The 24607-nt window shown below is 35.7% G+C and overlaps 3 protein-coding genes across 5 annotated transcripts; 1 reads left to right on the forward strand and 2 right to left on the reverse strand.

Annotated features, from left to right (window-relative positions):
* LOC143616414 (proline-rich receptor-like protein kinase PERK15) lies at positions 1 to 6029 on the forward strand. Its single transcript, XM_077089251.1, has 8 exons — positions 1 to 284; positions 1397 to 1878; positions 3023 to 3109; positions 3733 to 3803; positions 3941 to 4017; positions 4606 to 4750; positions 4831 to 4992; positions 5671 to 6029. Exons 1-8 carry the CDS (start codon positions 1 to 3, stop codon positions 5953 to 5955), a joined length of 1593 nt encoding a protein of 530 aa, XP_076945366.1. The 3' UTR covers positions 5956 to 6029.
* A 692-nt stretch (positions 6030 to 6721) lies between these two features.
* Positions 6722 to 11541, reverse strand: LOC143616413 (heat shock 70 kDa protein 15-like). Its single transcript, XM_077089249.1, has 10 exons — positions 11521 to 11541; positions 9060 to 10274; positions 8749 to 8976; positions 8538 to 8633; positions 8264 to 8449; positions 7978 to 8172; positions 7751 to 7897; positions 7509 to 7658; positions 7302 to 7432; positions 6722 to 6960 (listed from the first exon to the last, which is right to left on the reverse strand). The coding sequence occupies exons 2-10, from the start codon at positions 10227 to 10229 to the stop codon at positions 6759 to 6761; spliced, it is 2505 nt and encodes an 834-aa protein (XP_076945364.1). The 5' UTR covers positions 10230 to 10274; positions 11521 to 11541; the 3' UTR covers positions 6722 to 6758.
* Positions 11542 to 12208: 667 nt separating this feature from the next.
* LOC143616407 (hydroxyphenylpyruvate reductase-like) lies at positions 12209 to 22814 on the reverse strand. 3 transcript variants are annotated; one of them, XM_077089243.1, is made up of 2 exons: positions 22151 to 22814; positions 12209 to 12892 (listed from the first exon to the last, which is right to left on the reverse strand). In XM_077089243.1, exons 1-2 carry the CDS (start codon positions 22571 to 22573, stop codon positions 12374 to 12376), a joined length of 942 nt encoding a protein of 313 aa, XP_076945358.1. In that variant the 5' UTR covers positions 22574 to 22814; the 3' UTR covers positions 12209 to 12373. The 3 variants fall into 3 exon arrangements, with proteins under 3 accessions (XP_076945358.1, XP_076945359.1, XP_076945357.1); XM_077089244.1 differs by lacking the exon at positions 22151 to 22814 and adding an exon at positions 19046 to 19500; XM_077089242.1 differs by lacking the exon at positions 22151 to 22814 and adding an exon at positions 14890 to 15350.
* Between the last annotated feature and the right edge of the window lie 1793 nt (positions 22815 to 24607).

Consider the following 24607-nt stretch of genomic DNA (forward strand, 5'->3'; position numbering starts at 1 on the left):
ATGTCTTCACCATCTCCGGTAACATCTTCTCCGTCCGTAATTAACACCACTACTCCTCCAACAGCAACCTTTCCGTTACTTCCTCCGACAAACGGAACCTCGATAACCTCCGAACAAACCCGGTCTAGTAATGACTCCCCATTAGTCGTGCTAGGAGTTGGAGTTGGAATTGGCATTGGTGGTGCAGTTGTGCTTGTGTTCGTTGCGGTTTTCGTTGTTTGGTACACGAGGCGGAAACGACGTCGTAGTGGCTTGCGAGATGATCTACTCGGACTCAAAGGCTAGTAATTTATGTGGATCGCCATCATCACTTTGGTGGGATGGTAAAGGCTTTGGCCTTTGGGTGAGAGGTCCAGGGTTCGATTCTTGGCATTGGCGGTATAATGTAAATAATAGGAGGAAAGCTTGAACATTCAAAAAAAAAAAAGTAATTTATGTGGATCGATGTTTATTATGATAGTTAAAATTTGAAGCTCATTATAGGGGCACATGGTGTAAACGAGCCGCACCGCTCTTGAGTTGGGGTGCAAATGAGCTCGTTTACTATTTATTATTATTAATTAATTTTTATATTTTTTTAATTATTGTTATTTTTTTCATTTAAAATTTAATATATAACATATAATATATATTATTTAGTTATTTTGTTAGTTTATTAATTATTATTTGCATACATATACATGTACATATATATGTACATATATATATTAAAAGTTATTCAAATGAGAGGCTTGTTCAGGCTCGTGATCCAGCTCGAGCTCGTTTATTAAACGGGTTTACTTTTAGGCTCGATCGAGCTTTTTTACTAGCCGATCTCGAGCAGCTCGGTTCGTTTGCACCACTACTCTCGAGCTACTCGAGATTGGTTTGTTAAAATCTCAAATCGAGTAGAGCTTAAGCGAGTTCGAGCTAGCTCATGCGCCTAAACGATTTTTTAGTTATGTAATTCATATTTATATAATAACTTCTATTATATATAAACATGTGATGAAAATAATTAAATTCTATACATTATATAGTATACATAAAAGTTTTAACCGTAAATATATATGTAGTTAATTATAAATATATACAAATAAAACTATTAAATAATAAAGAAATAAAAAATGAGCCGAACCAGAGCCTAGCTCAAGCTCTACAAACTACTCGTATGCCGAGCTTGAGCTTTGAAAATACAACTCTAAACAAGCCAAGCTCGGGCTCAGGTTGTCTCGTTTACACCAGTAGCAGGGTTGATCAATCTTCATGAAAGTACATTTTTCTGCTGCATCATTCAAAGATGTTTGGAAGTCCCACATTGAACATAAGTTTATTAAGTTAGTTTTTAATAGCATTTGGCTGATATAGATCTATTATAACTTAAACTGGTTTTTTGATCCTTATTATTATTAAACAGTTTTTGTCAGCTTTCTGTAGATGGCTTTGGTGGTGCACCTCAAGACTGGCAACACAATGCTTGTCCATCAAACGAAAAAACGAATAATTTGCCACCGAATTTACAGTTATCTTTGACTGCTTCTTCAACGTCCCCTCAACCACTCGATAAAACTAACATAAGTTATGGAAACAACAAGATTGTATTCACATATGAAGATTTAGCAAATGCGACCGAAGGTTTCTCATATGCTAACTTTCTTGGTCAAGGTGGTTTCGGTTATGTTCATAAAGGAGTTCTTCCAAGTGGAGAGAAAGTTGCTATTAAACAGTTGAAAACCGGAAGTGGACAAGGGGAGCGTGAGTTTCAGGCTGAAGTTGCGATCATTAGTCGTGTTCATCACAAGAATCTTGTTTCGTTGGTTGGATACTGCAGTTCTGGTGTTCAGAGGATGCTGGTTTATGAATTTGTTTCAAACAATACCTTGGAGTTCCACTTACATGGTAGGCCAAATTTAGCATCATATGCAATATTTGCATAGGGGTGAGCAAAAAACCGAAAAAACAGATTCGAAACCAAAAAAATTGAGAAATCCAAACTTAAAAAACGAACCGAAACAAACCCGACGGTTTGGTTTTATGTTTTTGTAAAAACCGCACTCACGGTTCGGTTTGGTTTTGCATGTAAAAAGAACTGAAAAAACCGAACCGAACCGAACCAAATTGCTATTTTGTTTTTTTTTTTATATTTTATATTAAGTAATTTATTAGAATTTAATAAATATGTAATTTCAATATTTTTGATCAAATGTATAATAATCTATTATTTTACAATTAACAAAATTATTTATACCTAAATTCATTATTTTTTGTCAATTTTTTTTTCAACCTAAAAGTTTCAAGCTCAAATGGCAAAAACCAAAAAAACCGAAACCGAACCGAAACCAAAACAAAATCCGAAAACCCGAAACCGAACGGTTTTCAAAATTCCAAAACCGCACCACGCACACCCCTATATCTGCATATGTTTGGCAAACTAAAATCTAATTCACAACTTTATTTGTGTAAGGTGTATTGGTTTTTATTAATCCCAACAATCATCTTTTGATCGTTTTCAGTCCCAACTAACGAAATGGATGTACGGTCCCATCTTTTAAAGTATTTGTTTTCAACGGTCAGCGACTAACAGAATCCTAACATTGTTAGTGGCACGTCGCCGGAAAAACGTTTTTGTCCTGAAAACTCAACCTGAACACCACCAGAACACCGCCGCCTCTACCACCACTTGAGCACCACCAACCGATTCCGATTATTTCAGGTGCATTATTACAAAGATGTATTGGACGAAAATGTTGAGTTTTCCGGAAAAAAATGTGAGTTTTCCGGGCAAAAACGTTTATCCAGCAACCTGCAACTAACAGTGTTAGGATTCTGTTAGTCGCGGACCGTTGGGAACAAATACGTTAAAAGATGAGACTGTAATCAACCAATTCGTTAGTTGGGACCGACAACGACCAAAAGATGATAGTTGGGATAAATAAAAACCAATACACCTTTATGTAAAAATAATATTCTTAAGCGAGCAATGATGCACCTGAAAAGATTAATGAGTTGGATATCGATTCTCGACATATGAAAACTATGGCAGGGAACGGAAGCGGTTTATTAAACTGGGATATGAGGATGAAAATTGCTCTAGGATCAGCAAAAGGATTAGCATATTTGCATGAAGACTGTGAGTTAACTAGAAACTATTTTTTGTTGCTTTATAATTAGGAAAATTGGATTTTAATAATCCCTATTAAATGGTATTGGCCGATAATAATCCCTATTCGTTTTATCGCCACTAGCGGTCCCAAATTCAAAAAAGTTGGCCCCCAATGGTCCCCCGTTAAAATTGACTTAACGACGTTATAGTTTTTTCTGAATTTCAAACCAATGTTTTAGGGCTTTTGATCGTTAGGAGGATACGAGTCGATTGGTGTAAAACTTAGTTTGAAATAGTGCTTCACAATGACGAAACAATGCTTCAATTCGGGTGTTTGAACTTACAATTAACCAAAATCGAGTCGTTTTGATCATTGTTTCAAACTAAGTTTTACACCAATCAACTCGTATCCTACTAACGATCAAAAGCCCTAAAACATTGGTTTGAAATTCAGAAAAAACTATAACGCCGTTAAGTCATTTTTAACGGGGGACCATTGGGGGCCAACGTTTTTGAATTTGGGACCGCCAGTGGCGATAAAACGAATAGGGATTATTATCGGCCAATACAATTTAATAGAGATTATTAAAATCCAATTTTCCTTATAATTATTTCAACTGTCAAGATGTTAAAACTAATTTGCATTGCAGGTCAACCGAAGATTATTCATCGAGATATCAAGTCTGCGAATATACTTCTTGATGGCAATTTCGAGCCAAAGGTAGACAAATTCTTGCATCATATAGAAGATTAATGATTAATGAATTTTGTTACCATGTAAATGTAATTAATAAACTTCATATTAATACTTACTTATGTTTTAGTGCCTTATATCAAAAGCTAAAATCTTTTTTACAGGTTGCAGACTTTGGACTTGCTCAGTTCTCGCCTGAAACAGATACTCATGTTTCCACTCGCGTGATGGGAACTTTTGGGTCCGATTTTTCTCTTACCTTGTCTTGTATAATTATTTTAATCACATATCAGTATGCTTAGTTTATCCTTCCTGTCTTCTTTATGTTATTATGAATACAGGAGTGGACTGCAGTTTTTGTCCCGTGGTTTTTTCAAATATGCGGTTTTAGTCCAATAGTTTCAAATTTGCGATTTCCGTCCATGTGGCTTCATTTCACATGCAATTAAACCTGAATTCATTAACCCCGTTAAGTCTGGTCGTTAAACCCATCAGTGTGCCCCTCACGTGAGGGGCATTTTTGTCCTTTTTCTCCCGAAATAAACCCCAGTCGTAATTCGCAAGCCCCCACACATCCGGGTTGGGGTGTATTTTAGGGAAAAAAAGGACAAAACTGCCCCTCATGTGAAGGGTACGCTGATGGATATAACGACCAGAGTTAACGGGGTTAATGAATACGGGTTTAATTGCATGTGAAATGAAACCACATGGACGGAAATCGTAAGTTTGAAGCTATTGGACTAAAACTGCAGATTTGGACAAACCATATGAACGTAAACCGCAGTTTAGTGTTGATATATACTTATATGCATATGAATACTTTTTTCAGTTACTTGGCTCCAGAGTATGCTCTTACAGGGAAGTTAACTGAGAAATCAGATGTTTTTTCCTTTGGTGTCATGCTTCTTGAATTGATCACCGGACGCCGTCCCATTGATAAAGCTCAATTCTTGGACGATAATATCGTCGACTGGGTTAGTTCGCCTTTTTAGTAGTGTAAGTTGATTGGTATTTGGTTATATGCTAATACTTATTGCATGCATCTAATATTCAGGCAAGGCCATTGCTAACTAAAGTGTTGGAGGATGAAAACTTTAGCTCAATAGTAGATGCAAGATTGCATAATACGTATGATCATACCGAAATGTCTAGGATGATCGCTTGTGCTGCTGTTTGTATACGTCATTTGGCAAGACGAAGGCCATCAATGAGTCAGGTTAGTAATTCTTCTAACCGTTCATATACCGTAAAACACTTAAGCTGCGCATAGGCATCGCCTAGGGCCTAGGCGAAAAAAAAACGAGGGCATGAGAAAAAAAGCGCAATAATATAAACAATAAAATATATATAAAACTATTATTACTCCCCAAATATAATTAGAATTCAATACGATTAACAATTAAAAACATTTAACCAATAAAAAAAAATAAAATAAAATAAAACCTTTTAAAATAATGATATGATAAATATATGCAGCTTAACTAGAATATACAAAAAATTTTTAATAAATCAAGAATCATAGATGATTTTGGAGTAAATTACGTAAGTTGACCTATTTTTTAGGTGATTCTTATCAACCGGTTATTGATTTATAAAAAGAAATCAGAAAAAATTCAAATAATCAGAAAAAATCAAAAACTAATTAAAAAATCGGAATTTTCTCCTATATATATGCGCCTTTAGCATTAGAAGCGGGAAACCACCGCTTCGCCTAAAAATTGCGCCTAGGTGTGCGCTTTGATCGCTTTTAATAACTATGCTTAAAACAGTTTTTTCACAAGAGTTAATTCTTTAATAAACAGTTAGCATGTAAAATATTTTATATGATTACATAAATTACATATCTTTGTAATGATAATGCTGGCATTTTTGTGCACTAAATACTTGCATGCAGATAGCTAGAGCCTTAGAAGGAAACTTGTCGCTCAAGGATTTACACGAGAGCATCAAATCTGCAAACAACAAATTAAACGGTTCTCAAGAAAGTTCGGATTTCGACACCGCCCAGTACAGAGAAGAGCTCAAAAAGTTCCAAAAAATGGCATTCGAAAGCCAAAATAACTCTAGTGGATGGAGTGCACCCACAAGTAATTTTGGTCAACAACCGTCAGGATCTAGCAGTGAAACAACCCATGATCAAGGCTCGAGCATTGGAGTTCAGCAAATACTTATCGAGTGATTTAACGTCTATAAAGATACCCCCACAAGAGAATTGAAAAACGAACGTATGCTGACTTGTTTGGAAAATTATTTTTATATAGAGGCTTATCATTGTACAGGACAAAGTCACATTTATGGTTTGTTTTTTTCAAGTTTGGAGTTTCAACAATCATTTCGATTAATCGTTTGTAGATTTTATATTTTCCAAACCAAAGATGCCTTAAGCATCCTAAAGGTTACCGCACTATTTTTATAACATCCTAAATGTAACCGCACTTTTCTAGACCAGCACCTGGCCCAAGCTCGAAACTAAACAAGGCAGCTAGCCAAGGCTCAAGCCTAAGCTCGAGACAGCAAGCTGAGCATGATCCTAGTTGAACTTGGACCAGGCTCCGCCCTGTTACAAAAATGAGTTTTTTTTGTTAGTTGTATTCAAGCTTTTATCAAGCGGGCTACAAGCCACAAGCTTTTTGAACAAGCTGCATCAACAAAATGCAGTTCTGTCATATGTTGATTATGATGTCGTACTGGGGTCAAGTTAAATGACAAGCGTAAAATGAGCAAAATTCATTCAGAAGCTACAGTTCTCAATTGAAAAACGTAAAAACACATCCTCGAATACATAGACCTAAAACCTTCAAGACGTATACTTTTAAACCAAAAGACGATACATCTAACAGAATAGACCAGAGAGCAATCGCCCACCTCAATACCCGCCACAAAATCTATACTCAAGATTATACAAACAAAACAACTACCCGATCCTTGAAAATAAATTTAAAAAAAAACATAAAATCATCAGAAAGCGTAGACCTTGACTCTTTAAGCAGCAGCCTCAGGCTTCTCTGTTTCCATAGCCACTGCTGGCTCATCAGCTTTTCCTTTGCTCTCTGCATTTGGGTTTGGACTCCCGTTCTCTGCCGGCTCAGCATCCTGAGCTGGCGCAGTTGATGGTGGAGGGGAGGCTGGCTTCTCAGGAGCAGCAGGCTTTGGCTTTGGTTTTGACATTATCGGTCTGCACACCCTGTACACAGAAGCATAAGGCATCAGTTTCAGATACCAAAATAATCATATCAATATCAATAATAACTTATTAAATTAAATAAATGAACTTCTTGCCGAACGGTTCACTAAGCGATCATTTCGTTTTCAGTCCTAATCAATTTTATTTAAGTATACTGTTTAACAAGATCAAGAGACCATTACAATAAAAAATGATTGGATTTATGATTATTAGATATTAAACTATAGAAACATATTATTTTATGTTGTGGCTTGCGAGTATTTGTTTTGGAACACCGTAAGTATATAACGTCTCCATGCCTATTACCACTAATAATATTATGTTTTAGATTGAGAAGATACCTATCAACTGCTTCTAGATTCTTTCTAATATCAGATGACAGAAGAACTGGATCAGCATGCTTTGGAAGTGAGTCCTGCTGTTGTTTCTTCTCCCTCAACCAATTTTCTGCTTCTGAGCACTCGTTCAAGACCTGAAAGAGGGTTCACAAGTTATTTAAGCGATAAAGTATGTTGAAAAAATATTAATTTTGATATTGTGTTAGTTACCTTCTGTTTCTCACTCAAATCAATGTGTTCATACTTAGCATCATTAGATGCAGCAGCCTGTTTGAACCAATTAACATGATTGGCCAATTGATCAACAAAGGATCCTCTTTCTGAGTGCTCTTTGTATCGATGTTCAATGGGGTCACCTTGCTGCAATGATTAAAAGTTACAAAAGTGTTAAATGTGCAACTTAGGTATTGAAAACAGATATAAACATAAACGATTTAGTGGAGAAAGCAAACCTTCTTGAGCTCATCAAGTTTGGCGATGTATACACCTTTGGTTTCATCTTCACCATCTTCATACAACCAATCTTCGGTCTCTTGAAGCTTAGTGATAAGCAATTCTCTCTCTGAATCCGTAACAAACTCGTACAGTTTATCATGCAGCTGGAAAACAAGGGAGTTTGTGAGTGTATACTTCTAAGTACATATTATTTAAGAATATTTGAAAGTAAATAAGAATATACCTTGTTCCTCATGTCATAGACATAAGCTTCAACAGCATTCTTTTTATCCTTAGTTTCTTCCATAACACGGTCTTGCAATGCCATTTCAAACTCTTTTTCAACTGCTTTCTGCACGTCTGCAGGTAGCATTGCCCCATAAACCAATTCAGAAACGGTTACATTGGTTTTTTTGACCTTCTTCTTTGGAGCTTCAACCTAGACAACAAAATACAAAATAAAAGATTAACTTCTGTTTTGCGTCTAAACAAATTCACGTCAAAATGATATATGAAAAAGTTCTACTAACCTTAGCATCAGTCTCCATCTGAACAGGAGCATCTCCTGTTTCTTGACCGCCATTTTCGGTCACAGGGGCATCCTGCATATTCACATCACCTTCATTGGTAGATGCCACCTCAGCTTGAGCCTTATCCACGTCCATCTTCGATGGTTCGTTCGTCACTGGAACTTCAACTTCCTCTTCTTCAATAAGCTGGAAAGAAAATATTAAAAATAAACAATTAGAAACATGTTACCATTACTAGTAGACACTAAGAACCAACAATGCCAAAAAAGTTTACCTGTGCGGACTCTACAGAGACAATCCCATGCAAATTCAAACGGGCTTTCACCTTCACCTTGGCCTTTTCACCTTTTGTTGCTTGAAAGGGACCAATCTGCACGCACACGGAAAATAATAACATAAAAGTAAGAAATGAACATAAACTTAAACAATTTAACAGGAAATTAAAATTTTAAAAAATTTCTTGAATCTTTGAGCATATGTTATACCGTGTAAGTACTGATCTTTGATGGCGCCTGTAATTCACTAACATCCGCATATTGAACGTCTACTGAAAATGTGCCGGCTCTATAGAAAGTCAAAGCTTTCACACTAGGAATTTGATTTCCCTTTGGAAAAACGATACTGCTTTGTTGATTCTCAACATTTCCATTCTGGGAATCTTGAGCAGATCCTTTCCAAGTTAAAGCAATTGAAAAGGGAAAGCTTTCTTGAACCTTCAAAACCAAAAGAAAATCCACTTAAGTTCTATAAATTAAAATATATAAAGAATTGGCATCAAAAGAAGACTGAATTATACCTGGAACTCTCTAACTTTGAAAGTTGGACTAAGAATAGCACACTGCAAAGCACAGCCTTTGGCAACACACTCACTTGCATTCATTGTACGCCTCGGCTCTTTCCCAAAGAACTCTGTCAAAATCTTGATGACAGCTGGCACCCTAGAACCCGAGCCAACAACCTCCACAGCATAAATATTGTCAACTGTAAGTTGAGCCTCCGCAAGAACCTTCTCAAGAGGCTTCTTAACACGCTCCAATATCGGGGCGCTAATTTGTTCAAACTCATCTCTCTTTATAAAACCTCTAACATCCTTGTCATCCATCAAGCACTCTATGTTCATAGGTGCTTCTGGATTTGCACTGAGCATCTTCTTCAGTTTTTCACATGCAGCTCGAAGCCTTAAACAAGCCCTCGCGTTCTGGTAGACATCAATTTTATACTCTGCTTTGAATTTTTCAGCAAAGTATTGGAACAAGACCTCATCAAAATCCCGCCCTCCGAGGGAACGGTCAAAAGAATGAGCCAAAATCTTTAACTGGCCTTTCTTGAAGCCTGCAATGCAAACCTGCATGCTAGCGTGCCCAATGTCAACAAAGGCTACATTCAGCTGCTCGTTTTCAGGCAAGTCAGTCTTGTATATTCCATAAGCTAAAGCAGTTGCAGTTGTTTCATGCATCAACCGTAGAGGATGCAAGCCAGCTATAGTAGCTGCATCCACAACGGCCCTTCTTTGAAGATCAGTGAAATAAATAGGTATCCCAATGCAGCAATCCACAACTGCTGAATTCAAATTCTTCTCTGCTATCGTCTTCATGTTTGAAAACACCATACCCATAACTTGGGTCGGTGTAAATGCCTTCTTTTCCCCAAGATACTGAGCATGGATCAATGGGAAACCATCGGGTCCCTCAGTAACAGAAAAAGGCAATGCCTTTAAATCTTGTTGCAATTCGGGATCAGAAAAAGGTCGACCTATCAACCGCTTGATCTGGGAGATGGTGTTCTTTGGGTTCATCATGCTGGAAGCAGCACCAGCGGTTCCAAGGAACCGTTGTTTGTCACCAAAACATACAATAGCAGGAGTCTCACGCTTTGACTCGTCATTAAGAACAACATCAATTCCCCTTTGTCTGGCTACTGCCACAACACAACTCTCGTTTCCAAGATCAAATCCGACAACGCTCATCTTTGCTTAGTAGTGTAGCTTGTTTAATGAATAAAATTATCCTTCCTAGCAAAATCAACCTAATCACATTAAATAAGTACGCATCACATGAAAAATCTAGTCCACTGTAAGGTATCTAGATTTGTATTAAACGTGTCATTATTCATCTATATAGCACATCACACAAACAATATAAAATAAAATTCAAAGTTTCTATACAAAAACAGCCAACAATTTATAGTACAAAAGCAACATTAGATGTCCAAATACCTAGCTTTTACATTAATTTATTATAAATTATTATTGAACTACAAGCAAGAAACTCAACAAACAGATTTCAGTGGTGAAAACTAGCATGTGCTACAGCCTAATATATACACAGTTCATATGTTTGAAGCAGTAAGCCGTAATCCTTGGAAAACAATAAATATAAAATCATGACATTAAGTTAGGGGTGCAAATGAGCCTCTCGCGAGCTACTCAAGCTTGGATCGATTAAAACTCAAAATGAGCCTAGCTTTTTCATGCCCGAGTCTCAAATAAAGCTCGTTTACTTATCAAGCACGAGCTCAAGCCTTGTATGTGAAGCTCATATAAGACAGTCGAGCACCCGAGTCTTGACAAGCCTTGTGTATTTTAAGTTTTACCACTTTTGCACTTCTTACACGTATTAATTTCACATTGCACACTAGAGGTTGAGCCGAGCTTAGGCTCATTTAAAACTTTTTTCTCAAAAAAAGAATTAGAAACGTACAAAAATCAATTAATAAATAATAAACAAGCGAACCCGAGCTTGAAAAAACAGCTCATGAGCCAATCCCAAGCTTGAAAAAACAACTCACAAGCCAAGCCCGAGCTTGAAAATACAACTCATGAGCCGAGATTTAATAAAAGAGCCCGAGCTCTAACAACTCAAAATGAGACGAGCTCTAGCTCTAGTGACTCAAAATGAGCCGAGCTCGAGCTCTAGTGACTCAAAATGAGCCGAGCTCAAGCCTAATGGAGCTGGGAGCTCGGGCTCAGCTGAGCTGATTTACATTATAATAAAGTGTATGCTAATTCCTGTTGTTGATTTCATATAACAATGAAGATAAAACTACATACATTAAAACATAAAATAATAATAATAATAATAAACCTAACAAACACATTAGTCCAATTAGCCCTAACTAACAACATTCAAAATTCATAACTAACTAAACCGGATCTCTAGCCACAAAACCTAATAAATCTAAAGGATTAAAATATAAAATCACTACTAATTGCATATAATATAATAATATTACAATTACAGATCTGATCTCAATCGTACCTTGTGACGACGGCAACAGTGAGATAGAAAGAAAGAGAATCGGTCTTATTATTATTATTATTGTGATCCCGATATTGTGGTAAGGTAAAAGGCGTGTTGTATTGTAAGTGGACTCCTCCAGAATTTACCTTCTTTTCTTTCTTTTAATACATTTATTTATTCTTTCTGACCTAACTTAAGCCCAACGTTCGGCCCATTACGATTCAAGTTCACAATTTTGTTTAAAAAATAAACACATCCCCTAAGAGTTGGAAACATAACAACCACTCTCAGAACATAATACTAAACTTTGCCGCGAAGGCGTAAACTCGAGAGAAAATAACCAACACTGAAATGTTAACAGCCTCATGTTAAGACGTTAAAGACGTTCTTTAGATTAACAAAAAGTAGCAAAAGGCTTTAAACAACTCGTTGATGCTCTAAACATCCTATTAACAAACAACTCGTTGAAGCTCTAAATACTACACAATATTCTGTTTATTCGGGATTCAGTAGTCACATACGAAGAACTACCCATTCGAATAAGATAATTTAGTCTTCGATTTACGGCTTGGTACAAAGTCGGACTTGTACCGAGCTGTAAATCACCATCGTCATCACAAACAAACTCACAGTGGTTGACTGGTAGTCAAGTCGTTGAAAGAAACCATCGAAACCGTGTTGCATGAAGAGCAATATTTATTTATATTTGTAAAAATAATCTCAAATTAAACTTTAAGCATGATGCTAACTTCTGTTTGCACATTTATTAAATTTCCTTGCAGCATTAAGTATGAAAATAAATCTAGTAAAATAAACACACTTGAAAACAAGTAACACCAAATAGTTTACATCTTTTATCAATGTTTAAACTTTAAACCACTGGAGTTAACAATGGCTTCTTGTTAAAATAAGCTTCTAGGTTCCCAACAACAAGATCCGCCATCTCGTTTCGCGTCTCCACGGTCCCACTTCCGACATGTGGCAACAAGACCACATTATCAAGCTTAAACAGTTCCTCGGGCACATGCGGTTCGTTCTCAAACACATCAAGACCTGCACCGGCTATCCGACCTTCAACAAGAGCCGACACCAATTCTGGTTCGTCTATGTGTGGGCCCCTCCCGATGTTAATCAGATATCCCGTGGGACCAAGTGCATCGATGACTTCACGGTTTATTATGTGACGGGTTTCTTCTGTTAGCGGGCATGCTACGACCAGAATATCACAATCGGAAGCTAGTTCAACAACGCTTGGGAAGTATTTGTAGTTTGATTCGGGTTTCTTTGATCGGGAATAGTAGCTTATCGGACAGTTAAATGCTTCGGCCCGTTTAGCAATGGCGGTCCCGATTCTTCCCAGGCCTATGATTCCAACTTTTTTGCCACTGAACTGCAAACAATATGAAAAACATTTGTACATACGATCAAACGATCAAACACGACCATAAACAAACACAAACACGTTTGATTTCTTTTTCCTGTTCGTATGTTAAGAAAACAAACGTGTTTGTGTTTGTTTTACGTTCATTCCTTCATAGTATAAATAAACGACTCACAAAAATGTAAACAAACGAACAAAACTGACAAAACTCCAATAAAAAGTAAATGTGAACATCAATCTATTAGGCCTGCAAAATTAATAACTATACAAAATTGTAACGGGCCAAAAATTTAAATGAATGCGAATAAACAAACATACACCAACAACATAAATGAATGTAAATGATGAAAGTCATGAAACATAAACAAATGTTCACGAACATTTGTTTTCATGTCATGTTCGGGTTCATGCATCTAACACGATAAACAAGCTCGTGTCATGTTCATGTTCGACCTACAAACACGATCCATTCAACACCCCTACTTAAATTGACTACTAAGGTTAGATATCTATACCTAAATTTAAAAATATGACAACCACTTGGGGGCAGACAACTTGGCTATATCTATTATCTATACCAACTTTAGATGAATCTTAAAATGTGCAGACATTGTCCCTATGATAGTACATTAGTACCTAAGTGGTGCCGAACATTTTTTATAAAAAAGAATGTGTGGACACTGGACATATCACATATCAACAATGCAAACCACAATAAAGTAGTAAATAACAATAAAAAATTCATGAATACATCAAGAAATGAGCTCGGTACTGGTACCGGTACCGATAGTATTAATCCTAAAAATCACAAAACTGGGTGCCAGTAAAATGTTTGGAACGCTACAGTACGGTATTTGAAGGTAAATCAACCCAAAAGGCCAAAATACCAATACCCGGTACGGTTTTGTCTTGTATCAGTAACATGATTAATTAATAATGAAAATATATACAAGCAGATGAATTCATCAAGGGGTGAGCTCGGTACCGGTACCGAAAATACTGATCCTAAATATCACAAAAACTAGGTGCCGGTGAAATGTTTGGAACGCTATAGGACGGCATTTGAAGATAAATCAACCTAAAATATCAGTACTGTACCCCAAAAACTCAAAAAGTAAGCACCGAATTAGCACCAAAAATTACCCGGTACATTTTATTATTATTACTATAATTATTTATTTATTTTTGTATCACTAACATGATTAATTTATAATAAAAAATATACAAGCATAATAACACATCAAGGGATGAGCTCGGTCACAGTACCGAAAGTACTTATTCTACAAATCACAAAACTTCGGTACTTATTCTAAAAATCACAAAACTAGGTGCCGGTACAGGGCCGTCTTTGAGGCATGGCGGGGTAGTTGACGCCCACAGGCCGGACATCCCGCTAGGCCCGAAATATTTTTTTTTAAAAAATAATTATATGTATTTTTATCAAAAAAAAATATGTATAATCAATATTTCAACACAATTATATAACCACTAGCTTGGTTTAGTGGTAAATAGGTATGACATCTAACCAAAAGGTTGTGGATTCTAATATTATTTGAGACATTTTTAAGCTTATTTTTATACAAAAAATTTTTACACAACTCAAATCATAATCAAGTAAGCCCACTTAAAATTAAATTGTTTAAACCCAACAAAATGTTTCTTTTACTTAAGGCCCGAAAAAAATTTCGCCTTTAGCCCAAAATTTTTTTCGCCTTCTCGGAGCCAGCCCTGTGCCGGTAAAAAATGTTTGGTACCCTACAATACAATATTTAAAAGTAAATCATCCCAAAATACCAGTTGCGTACCGTACCAATGCCAAAAACGCAAAAAATTGTTACCGAATTAGTACCAAAAAATACCGGGTACCATTTGCTCATTCCTAAACATGAATGAGCTCTTTAGTCTTTACCATATCAGTACCAAACCGTACCAGTACTGTTACTGTACCGATAAATAATAATAATAATAATAATAATAATAATAATAAATGTAACCAACCAACCAACCTTAGTAGTCAATTTAAAATCACCTTTCTTCCACAACCCACTCCTCACATACCGATCACACTCACATATCTTCCTCAACGTCGTTAACGTCAACCCAATAGCCAAATCTGCCACGTCATCCGTCAACACATCAGGCGTATTCGTAACCCTAATACCTTTCTCCTTACAATACTCCAAATCCACCTTATCCAACCCCACGCTGAAACTCGACACGATCTCCAGCGCCGGTAACGAGTCGATTAGCTCCCGGTCGGCGCCGGCCGTGGCGTTGCCGACGATGGCCCGGATTGAACCGGAGTGGAGGTTTAGGAAGTGGGTTTTATGTGGGACGGTCCAGATGCGGTGGAGGTTGAACCGGGTTTCGAGCTGGTGTTCCAGGTAGGAGTTCATTGGACACATCATTAAGACGCCGATTGATTCCATGATTGTTGGGGTGGTTAGTGGCTAGTGACGGGTGGCTTTAGTCCACAGGTGTGGTGTGGTGTGTAGTGTAGGGGATAAGCGATTGATTAAGCGTGAACGTTGATCTCACGTTCACAGAATATAGTATAGCTAGTTTTATCCGGGTAACTTTGTTTTATATTATTTGTTTTTAATATTTATTTATATGTTGAATTTTGATTTTTTAGGGATTATTCCTAATAACCAACTTTGTAAGTTGTTCTAATCGGGTTACTGATATAAACTTTTGTTTTAATCAGTTCACTGAACTTTCATTTTTGTTTCAATTCTAGATATTTTACCTGTTTTTTTTATTTTCAATGTTTTTACTTTGCATAATAACTTTTAAAGGTTGCGAAAATTAGTAAAAATGCGAAATATAATTTTAAAATTCCGAAAATTTAAAAAAAAAAGTTCGGAAAATTGAGGTTCGTTTTTGAACCAACGAATCAGCGCGTTTTCAAAACGTTACAACTCGTTTTAACAGAAAAAACTCGTTTAAGCGATTTTTTCAGTTCGTTTCAGCACTTAACAGCTCGTTTAAGCGATTTTTAAGTTCGTTTCAGCACTTAACAGCTCGTTTAAGCGATTTTTAAGTTCGTTTCAGCACTTAACAGCTCGTTTAAGTGGTTTTTCAGTTTGTTTCAGCACTTAACAGCTCGTTTAAGCGATTTTTCAGTTCGTTTCAGCACTTAACAGCTCGTTTAAACGATTTTTAGGTTCGTTTCAGCACTTAACAGCTCGTTTAAAAGATTTTTAAGTTCGTTTCAGCACTTAACAGCTCGTTTAAGTGGTTTTTCAGTTTGTTTCAGCACTTAACAGCTCGTTTAAGCGATTTTTCAGTTCGTTTCAGCACTTAACAGCTCGTTTAAGCGATTTTTAGGTTCGTTTCAGCACTTAACAGCTCGTTTAAGTGATTTTTCAGTTCGTTTCAGCACTTAACAGCTCGTTTAAGTGATTTTTCAGTTCATTTCAGCACTTAACAGCTCGTTTATGTGATTTTTCAGTTCGTTTCAGCACCTAACAGCTCGTTTAAGCGATTTTTAAGTTCGTTTCAGCACTTAACGAGCTGAAAAAACACTTAAACGAGCTGTTAAGTGCTGAAACGAACCTAAAAATCGCTTAAACGAGCTGTTAAGTACTGAAATGAACTGAAAAATCGCTTAAACGAGCTGTTAGGTGCTGAAACGAACTGAAAAATCACTTAAACGAGCTTTTTCTGTTAAAACGAGTTGTAACGTGTTGAAAACGCGCTGATTCGTTGGTTCAAAAATAAATAAAACTAACCCGAAACCCGTTTTGACCTGTTCCAACCTTGACCCGTTCTAACCCGAACCTCAATTTTCCGAACTTTTTTTTTAAATTTTCGGAATTTTAAAATTATATTTCGCATTTTTACTAATTTTCGCAACCTTTAAAAGTTATTATGCAAAGTAAAAACATTGAAAATTAAAAAAAAAACCTAGATTACCTGCTATTCAGGTAAAATATATAGGAGTTAAACAAAAATGAAAGTTCAGTGACCTGATTGGAACAAAAGTTTGTATCAGTGACCTGATTGAAACAACTTTCAAAGTTGGTTACTATTATATGGAGTAATCCCTTTTTATTATATGAAAGTTAATAATATAGTTATGGTTTGATGATGAAAGAGTTTCACAAATAAAAGAGTTCTTATAACCCGACTTAAAAGCTACTGTATATGGGTTTGACGAGACCCAATACCTGTTTATTTTTTTTACTATAAAATCGGTTTTTTAATTATAAATTATATATATATATCTTTTTTTAAATAAATATATATTAATTTTTAGTATATATCTGTTTTATATGATTATTATATCAAATATTTGGTGATATTAACTTTTAATATAATGAGATGTTATAACCCATTTAATGGCTATTTGAGTTTGGTTAGACCCATACCCGTGAATTCGGGTAAAATGCATGAGAAACTACCATTTACAAATAAAGCAATTTGGTGGCTTATGAGAAAATAAGGAGGTTTCGTTTATATATATTTAAGATTTAAGATGTAAACATTTATTAGAGTAGTAGGTTTTATATTTGTATTACGGGGTTGATATCATTTTTCGTTTCTAATATTTATATATTTTTTTGGATTTTAATTTTTTTTATTATAAATAAGTTAATAATGTACTTAAAGTTTGATAATGAAAGAGTTTTATAAATAAATGAGATATTATAACCCGTTTAAAACTATCTGTGATTAATGAGACACATGACACCGCTTATTTTTTTTACTATAAAACTGTTTTTAGTTATAAGAGAAAAGATCAAATAAGAAATAAGAAGTTTGATTATCCTAAGAAGGCTGGGAAGGAGGGTATTTTTGTCTAATACCTTAATATTGAAAACCCACTTAATTTAATTTCGAAAGCCCACTTAATTAAAACTCACTTAAATTTTCACTTATCTCCGACAACCACCACCGCCCACCGCCACCCACCGCTACCACCTTGCCGGAAACGTCTTCGGAAATTTCGCCGGAAAATAAAACACTATGAAAAACACAATGAAAAATACACAATGGAAAAAACACAATGGAAAAAACACTATGAAAATAAAAACACAATGAAAAACACAATTAAATTACACATTGTAAAAAACACAATGGAAAAAACACTACGAAAAAATAAAACACACTTGTATAACACAATTTTGTAAAACATAATTTTGATAAAATACACTTTGTAAAAAACCCACGAATTTTTTTTTATTTTTATATAGCAATATGGTACTCATATAAAAGATAAAAAAACACTCGTTATTATGGTGAAATTGTTTTGGAAAAAAAAAATGTCGTATAAAAAAGTTATAAGCGTTTTAAAATGATGGGGGTATTTGACATGTGCCTTGCATGTGGAGAGAGAAAGTCAACAAATGTATTATCCCTTACCCTTGTGTTACACTTGATGATCTTTCTAATCTAATCTCAACCATTCAATTTTAAAATGAATGAACATCCTTCTTATGAAAACTAATCTTATTATTATAACTCAACCCCATAAATAATATCTTTTTTTAATGAATGTTAATTTTAGCATATTTTTGTTTTATAGGATTTTCATATCAAATTTTTGGTGAGATTAATCTTTAATATAATGAGATGTTATAACCCGTTTATGGGTTATCTGAGTTTGGTCAGACCCATAACCGTGAATTCGGGTCAATGAGAAGACAATGTTATAAGAAGGTTCCATTTACAGATATTAGGAGCAACCATGGAGTTTTTAAAGGTTTCGTTTATATATATTTAAGATTGATCTCGAGAATATTGTATTGTAAAGGTATTTTAGCTATTAAGGGAATTGCTAGGGGCGTTCAAAGAAAAGTAGAGTGCACAAATAGGGTTTCCTTTTTAATATTTGATTTCGGGTATGAAATCAGGTTTGGGTATGACTGGGTATGGATGGGTTTGACTATGTGCACCGGGTTTGTAATTATATACAAAGAAAATATATGATTTCACGACTAACTGGACCACCCCACTCCACACACCCTTTTTAGTTTTGTACTTTCAAAAGAATTTGAAAAGAAAACCTGTTGTTATTTTAAAAACAAAGAGAGAAATTTATATAATTTTCAAAAGTATCAAGATAAAAACTTGTGTGGTATATAAACTAACATGTTATAAAAAATAGAGTTTTAGAACTATGGTTAACTGAATACGAGTATGAACATGAAATCTAACCTTAGTAGTCAATTTGAAATCACCATTCTTCCATAATCCATGTTTAACAAACAGATCACTCTCACATATCCGTCTCAACGTCGTTAAAATCAACCCGATAGCCAAATCAGCCACTTCGTCAGTCACCACATCAGGCGTATTAGTAACCTTAATTCCTCTCTCCTTACAACACACCAAATCCACATGATCAACTCCCACACCATAACTCGCTATGATCTCCAAATTAGGTAACGAACCAATAAACTCTCGGTCATTGCTGATGTGGAGGCTACCAGCAATACCACGAATGGAACCCGAGTACTCCTTGAAGAATTCGGATTTTTGAGGGAAGGTCCAAAGGCGGAGGAGATTAAAGCGATTATCGAGTTGTTGTTCGAGGTAAGAGTTCATCGGGTATGTGATGAGTACGTTAATGTTTTTCATGATTGAGATTGATTTGTGTTAAGACTGTTGGGTCAACTAGTCAACAAGGACAAGGAACAATGAGTCCACGATGTTAACAAGTAACAACATATGCAAAAGAGCATCTTTACTTAAAGATATCAAAAGATTGTCGTGTAAGTAACCAATTAGTATTTATCGTATTGTATAGCGGCACGAGGGAATCTTTATCTACATCTCTAAATACATAAAAACAAAAAAAAAATATTTTTTTAATTATAATAAATATTGTTTAACTTTTCACGTCTTATTCTCTATCTTTGCATATTTTTTTTTAAATTATTTATTTCTCTCTTTCATGTAGGGGTGTACGTGATGCAATTCGGTGAAGTTTTGAGCTAAAACCGAACCAAAAACCAACACTTCGGTTTTTCGGGTTTTAAATTTTAAAAGCGTTTGGTTCGGTTTTTTCGGTTTTCGTTTTCTTTTTCGTTTTGGTTTCGGTTTGGTTTCGGTCTTTTTCATTTGAGCCTTGAAAATTTTATGCCGAAAAGAAAGTTTGTCGAAAATAATGAATCTATGTAGAAATAATTTTGTTAACTTTTAACTAATAGACTGTTATACATTTTGCCAAAAGTAATTGAGTTACATATATATTAAATTCTTACAGATTACTTAAAATAAAAATCTAGAATTTCGGTTCGGTTTGGGTTTTTGTTACATGCAAAACCAAAACCGAACCGTTAGTTCAGTTTTTACAAAAACATAAAGCCAAATCGTCGGTTTTTGTTTCGTTTTGAACTTTTTGGTTTTTTTTTTCCGGTTTTAGATCAGTTTTTTTGGTTTCTTGTACACTCCTACTTTCATGTAGGAAGAATAAATCCAAATGCTTAATGCTTAAAGGTGTAAACGGTAAACCCAAATAACTAATTTAGGATATCTAGATAATAAAGATAATGAATAGTAGATATCTATATTTAGAGAATCACTGTAACAAAATCTCTAAAATTTAGAAATAAAAACATAAATGGGATGGATATTCGTATTGAAAAGAAAAATATGATAATTATTTAAAGTTTAGAGATGAAAGCTCCAATATGATTACTCTTAAGCACGTATGTATATTAATATATTTTTGTTTATGTGGTTGAGATTTCAAGTCTCATAAACAAAAATATAGATTTAGAAGAAGATTAGGTGCGGGACGTTCTTTGGGACATCTTAAGACGAGCTGGGATATCAACTAAAAAGGAAGCCCCCGTAAACTTCCTTACAGACCCCACGGAAGGGAGATCCACTCTACGACCGGCAGATTTGCTCGTCTTTGGTTGGGCCGGGGGAAAACACGCTTGTGTTGACCTCACAGGGGTATCTCCCTTAGCTGGTTTGAGGGATAATGAGTTTGTAGCTGGGCAAGCAATGAAAAGGGCTGAAACGAAGAAGGTGGAGAAACATGCTAAAGCCTGCGAAGAGAACCAACATGTTTTTGTCCCTCTGGCTTTTGATACATTTGGCTCCTTGGCACCGGAAGCTATCCGTTTTCTAACCAGGGTCCAACAGGTTGTGCATAGCAATGTGTCGACTCCAAAGGGGCAGGGGTATGTCTTTAGCAGGTTAGGGTTTGCAATTCAGAAAGGGGTGGCGGCGCAACTTGTTGCCCGCCTACCTGCTATATTGATGTAATATCTATGTTTCTACATATTGGAACCCAATTTTTGACACATCTAAATAAAGAAGATGAGAATAATATTAAAATAATTAGAACGTGTTTTACCCACTAATAAAGTTTGTAATTCACCATCCAAATCCCTTCAAATCTAAACGAAAATCAAGCTAGAAGAACAATTAACAAAACCACATAAAGATACAAAATCAATTAAATGAATTAAACTATATCTAGATTTAAAAGGAACAAATATAAATAACATAATATAAATATTATTAATATTGTATGATTACAAAAATGATAAGACTCAAAGCTATGGGCGCCTTTGGGGGCTGATGGCGCGGGACACCACCAAAGAGCGCCGAAAGGGAGGGGGGGTACTGGAACGATGGGCGTGGATGGTGAAAAGAGGTGAGCCCCTCCTCCTTTTCACTCTCTCTCTGTCACACACACACACACACATATATATGTATATTGGGGCGGTAAAGGGGTTTTAAACAATAACATGACGTTATAGGTTGGGGCTTCGATGTCCCCAGTGCTCACTTGGCGCTGACTTGGCAGTGTGGAGGCGCTTCGATTCCACACATAATAGAGATTAGCCTAATTGATTTCTAATTTATGTGTGTGCTCTTGCCTAGAGATACTAACCCAACATCCTTTGTAGCCGAATGGGGCATAGCCCATGTCATATAATTCTGGATCCCTTCATGAATATATAACTATATAAGTACTTAAAATGCTACATTATATAGTTTTACCAATTGTTAAAATTTCAAAAATAATTAACAAAATGGATGGCAATTTTAGTTAGATATGAAATTTGACTATCCTTCTTGATTTATGTAGTGGTGTGGCATCGAGTAACAACCATTAATATGTTGTAATGATAATAGTAGAACAAGATCACATGTTTCTTTTGCTAAACGGAAACTACCATACACCTAAATACTCGTATAAACCATCTATGCTCGTAACATGAATGATTTGAACGTTTTACCTTTTAGACATCTGAATCTAAATTAGTAAACAGTTAAAAGCATACGAACAAATTTAACCTTAGTAGTCAATTTGAAATCACCAGCCTTCCACAACCCGCCTTTAACAAACCGATCACTCTCACATATCCGTCTCAACGTCGTTAATATCAACCCAATCGCCAAATCAGCCACGTCGTTAGTCAACACATCAGGCGTATTAGTAACCTTAATCCCTCTCTCCTTACAATACTCCAAATCCACATGATTTACTCCCACACCATAACTTGCAACGATTTCCAAAGCAGGTAACGAATCAATAAACTCTCGGTCGTTGGGGACGTGAAGGTTTCCAGCCACAGCACGGATGGAACCCGAGTACTCCTTGAAGAATTCGTCTTTTTGAGGGAATGTCCAAAGGCGGAGGAGATTAAAACGCTTGTCGAGTTGTTTTTCGAGGTACGAATTCATCGGTGATGTGATTAGTACGTTAATGTTTTCCATGATATAAGGGTGGTTGTGTTAGATCAATGAGGCAATGAACAATGAGTCCAAATGCTAAGGACATGTCTATTTAAAGACATCTAAATGCAAAAGAGCATGTCATTATCTACTAAGGATATGCCTAAAGATTGTCATGTAATTTATGTGTGGTATATTTGTCTCATTGCATAGCGGCATGAAGATGTGCTAGTGTGTATATTAAAGATATGTTTTCTGATGTGGTTGGATAAGTCTCATGAACAAATATATTTTTTTCTTAGGTGTGTTAGTGTATATTAAACTAGTCTTGTATCGGTGCATAGGTCGAATTTGTTTATGTACACTTTGCGTTGCAGTTATGCATTACTATGGTTTCAGTTGATTAACATATTAAACATTAAAATATAAAAACAACATTTGTTCGGTCGGTAAAACCCGAGCGTTGTTGGTTCCGGGAGCTGCGAGGGTGAGTCGGTAAAACTTGGGCGCTGGTAAAACCTAAGTGTTGTCGGTTCTAGGCGTTCTAGTGGCGAGTCGACACGAATTCGGTTGCGTTCGTTATGATTCCGGGAGTAAACAAAAAGGTCTGTAAACTCGGGCGTTGGTAAAAACCTAACGTTGTTTGTCCCGGGCATTTCAATGGCGAGTCAAGGCGAATGACCGTTTAGTTATCAAGTTTAGAGAAAAAAAATGAAAAAAAAAACAAAATGACGTGGACCATTTTGGTTCCGCCACTTGGCTATTTGGGGGGGGGGGGGGGGGGCTTAGTGGCACAAAAGTTGTCAATTATATGTATATGTATAATTGGTCTTTTAGTCTAATGATATTGGGTGATGGTTAAGTCTTGAGGTCGTAAGTTTGAAACCTTACTTAAAAAGGTTTTCTCATAATTATGAGTTTTCTCTTTGATGATGTTGTTAAGTCAGGTCTAGAATGTCAAAATCCATATGATCGGTTAACATCTTGTCTCAGAAAGACTCATTTAAGTATTGGATATAGCGTTGCTAAAAAAATAAAGAAAAGAAAAAAGAAGAGAGTTTGTTTTAGCCGTTAAAAAATAGTTTGTAATTCTCGATCCAAATCCTTATAAATGTCCGTGTTACAACACTACCAAAAACTTATAATCATCTCTCTTCTTTCTCAATCTTCTGATCTTCTCTCGTTACTTATGAAACTCGACTTAAGATGAAATTGTACAAAAACGTCAACACACTCTCTCTTTACATTAACCCGCTCCTTTAAACTCTTTAAGTTTTAGCCACTACTGAAGATGTTCAAACCATAGAGTATGTTATTATGTATACACTGACAATTAAATAAAAACCAAAACATTTATTATCAATAACTAATAAATAAGTAGTTGGTTTTACATATCACAACAATGTTAGTCTAAAATTTAATTTTATTGACCCATTCGTATTTATAGTAATAAAATACAATGTATTAAATATGTGATTTTTATGGGATATCTAACTTCAAATGTATTAAATTATTAGTTATTAACTTATATGTAATTTTTTTTACTATCTCATCTTAAAAATATCATTTTGCACTTTTTAAATCTTTATTAATAACTATCTAAAAATTTCACATTCTGTTCAATTGGAAATCATCTAAATGAACAAATTCAAACAGATTAAGAGAACTAACCTTAGTAGTCAATTTGAAATCACTAGTCTTCCACAACCCGCTTTTAACAAACCGATCGGTCTCACAAATCCGTCTCAACGTTATTAACATCAACCCAATAGCCACATCTGCCACGTCCTCTGTGTTAACATTAGGCGTGTTAGTAACTCTTGTGACACCCGGTAAATTCCTAATCCCTTAAGCTAAGTAATCAACCTAATAATTAGGTGATTGTAAATATTCAGCGCGTGCATTTGTTATGTGCGCCCTGCGCGAGCGCGCCATGTTAGTCAGCGCGTGCATTTGTTATGTGCGCCCTGCGCGAGCGCGCCATGTTAGTCAGCGCGTGCATTTGTTATGTGCGCCCTGCGCGAGCGCACCATGTTAAGAACCAGCGTGGGCATATGTTATATGCGCCATGCGCGA

Source organism: Bidens hawaiensis, unplaced genomic scaffold, assembly GCF_021521415.1.
Source record: "Bidens hawaiensis isolate Kalapana, Puna unplaced genomic scaffold, B.hawaiensis_p1.1 tig00047129_1, whole genome shotgun sequence".
Classification (NCBI taxonomy): domain Eukaryota; kingdom Viridiplantae; phylum Streptophyta; class Magnoliopsida; order Asterales; family Asteraceae; genus Bidens; species Bidens hawaiensis.

What these genes read in the sequence shown, in the direction of transcription:
- LOC143616414 (XM_077089251.1), top strand. Translation starts at nt 1, where the DNA reads ATGTCTTCACCATCTCCGGTAACATCTTCTCCGTCCGTAATTAACACC. An exon ending in ATGGCAATTTCGAGCCAAAG is followed by an intron (nt 3,804 to 3,940) that starts GTAGACAAATTC and finishes TCTTTTTTACAG; the next exon opens with GTTGCAGACTTTGGACTTGC. An exon ending in CGCGTGATGGGAACTTTTGG is followed by an intron (nt 4,018 to 4,605) that starts GTCCGATTTTTC and finishes TACTTTTTTCAG; the next exon opens with TTACTTGGCTCCAGAGTATG.
- LOC143616407 (XM_077089243.1), bottom strand. Translation starts at nt 22,573, where the DNA reads ATGGAAAACATTAACGTACTAATCACATCACCGATGAATTCGTACCTC. An exon ending in ATTTCAAATTGACTACTAAG is followed by an intron (nt 12,893 to 22,150) that starts GTTAAATTTGTT and finishes TATTGTTTGCAG; the next exon opens with TTCAGTGGCAAAAAAGTTGG.
- LOC143616413 (XM_077089249.1), bottom strand. Translation starts at nt 10,229, where the DNA reads ATGAGCGTTGTCGGATTTGATCTTGGAAACGAGAGTTGTGTTGTGGCA. An exon ending in TCTATGACATGAGGAACAAG is followed by an intron (nt 7,898 to 7,977) that starts GTATATTCTTAT and finishes CTTGTTTTCCAG; the next exon opens with CTGCATGATAAACTGTACGA. An exon ending in AATCTAGAAGCAGTTGATAG is followed by an intron (nt 6,961 to 7,301) that starts GTATCTTCTCAA and finishes TTCTGTGTACAG; the next exon opens with GGTGTGCAGACCGATAATGT.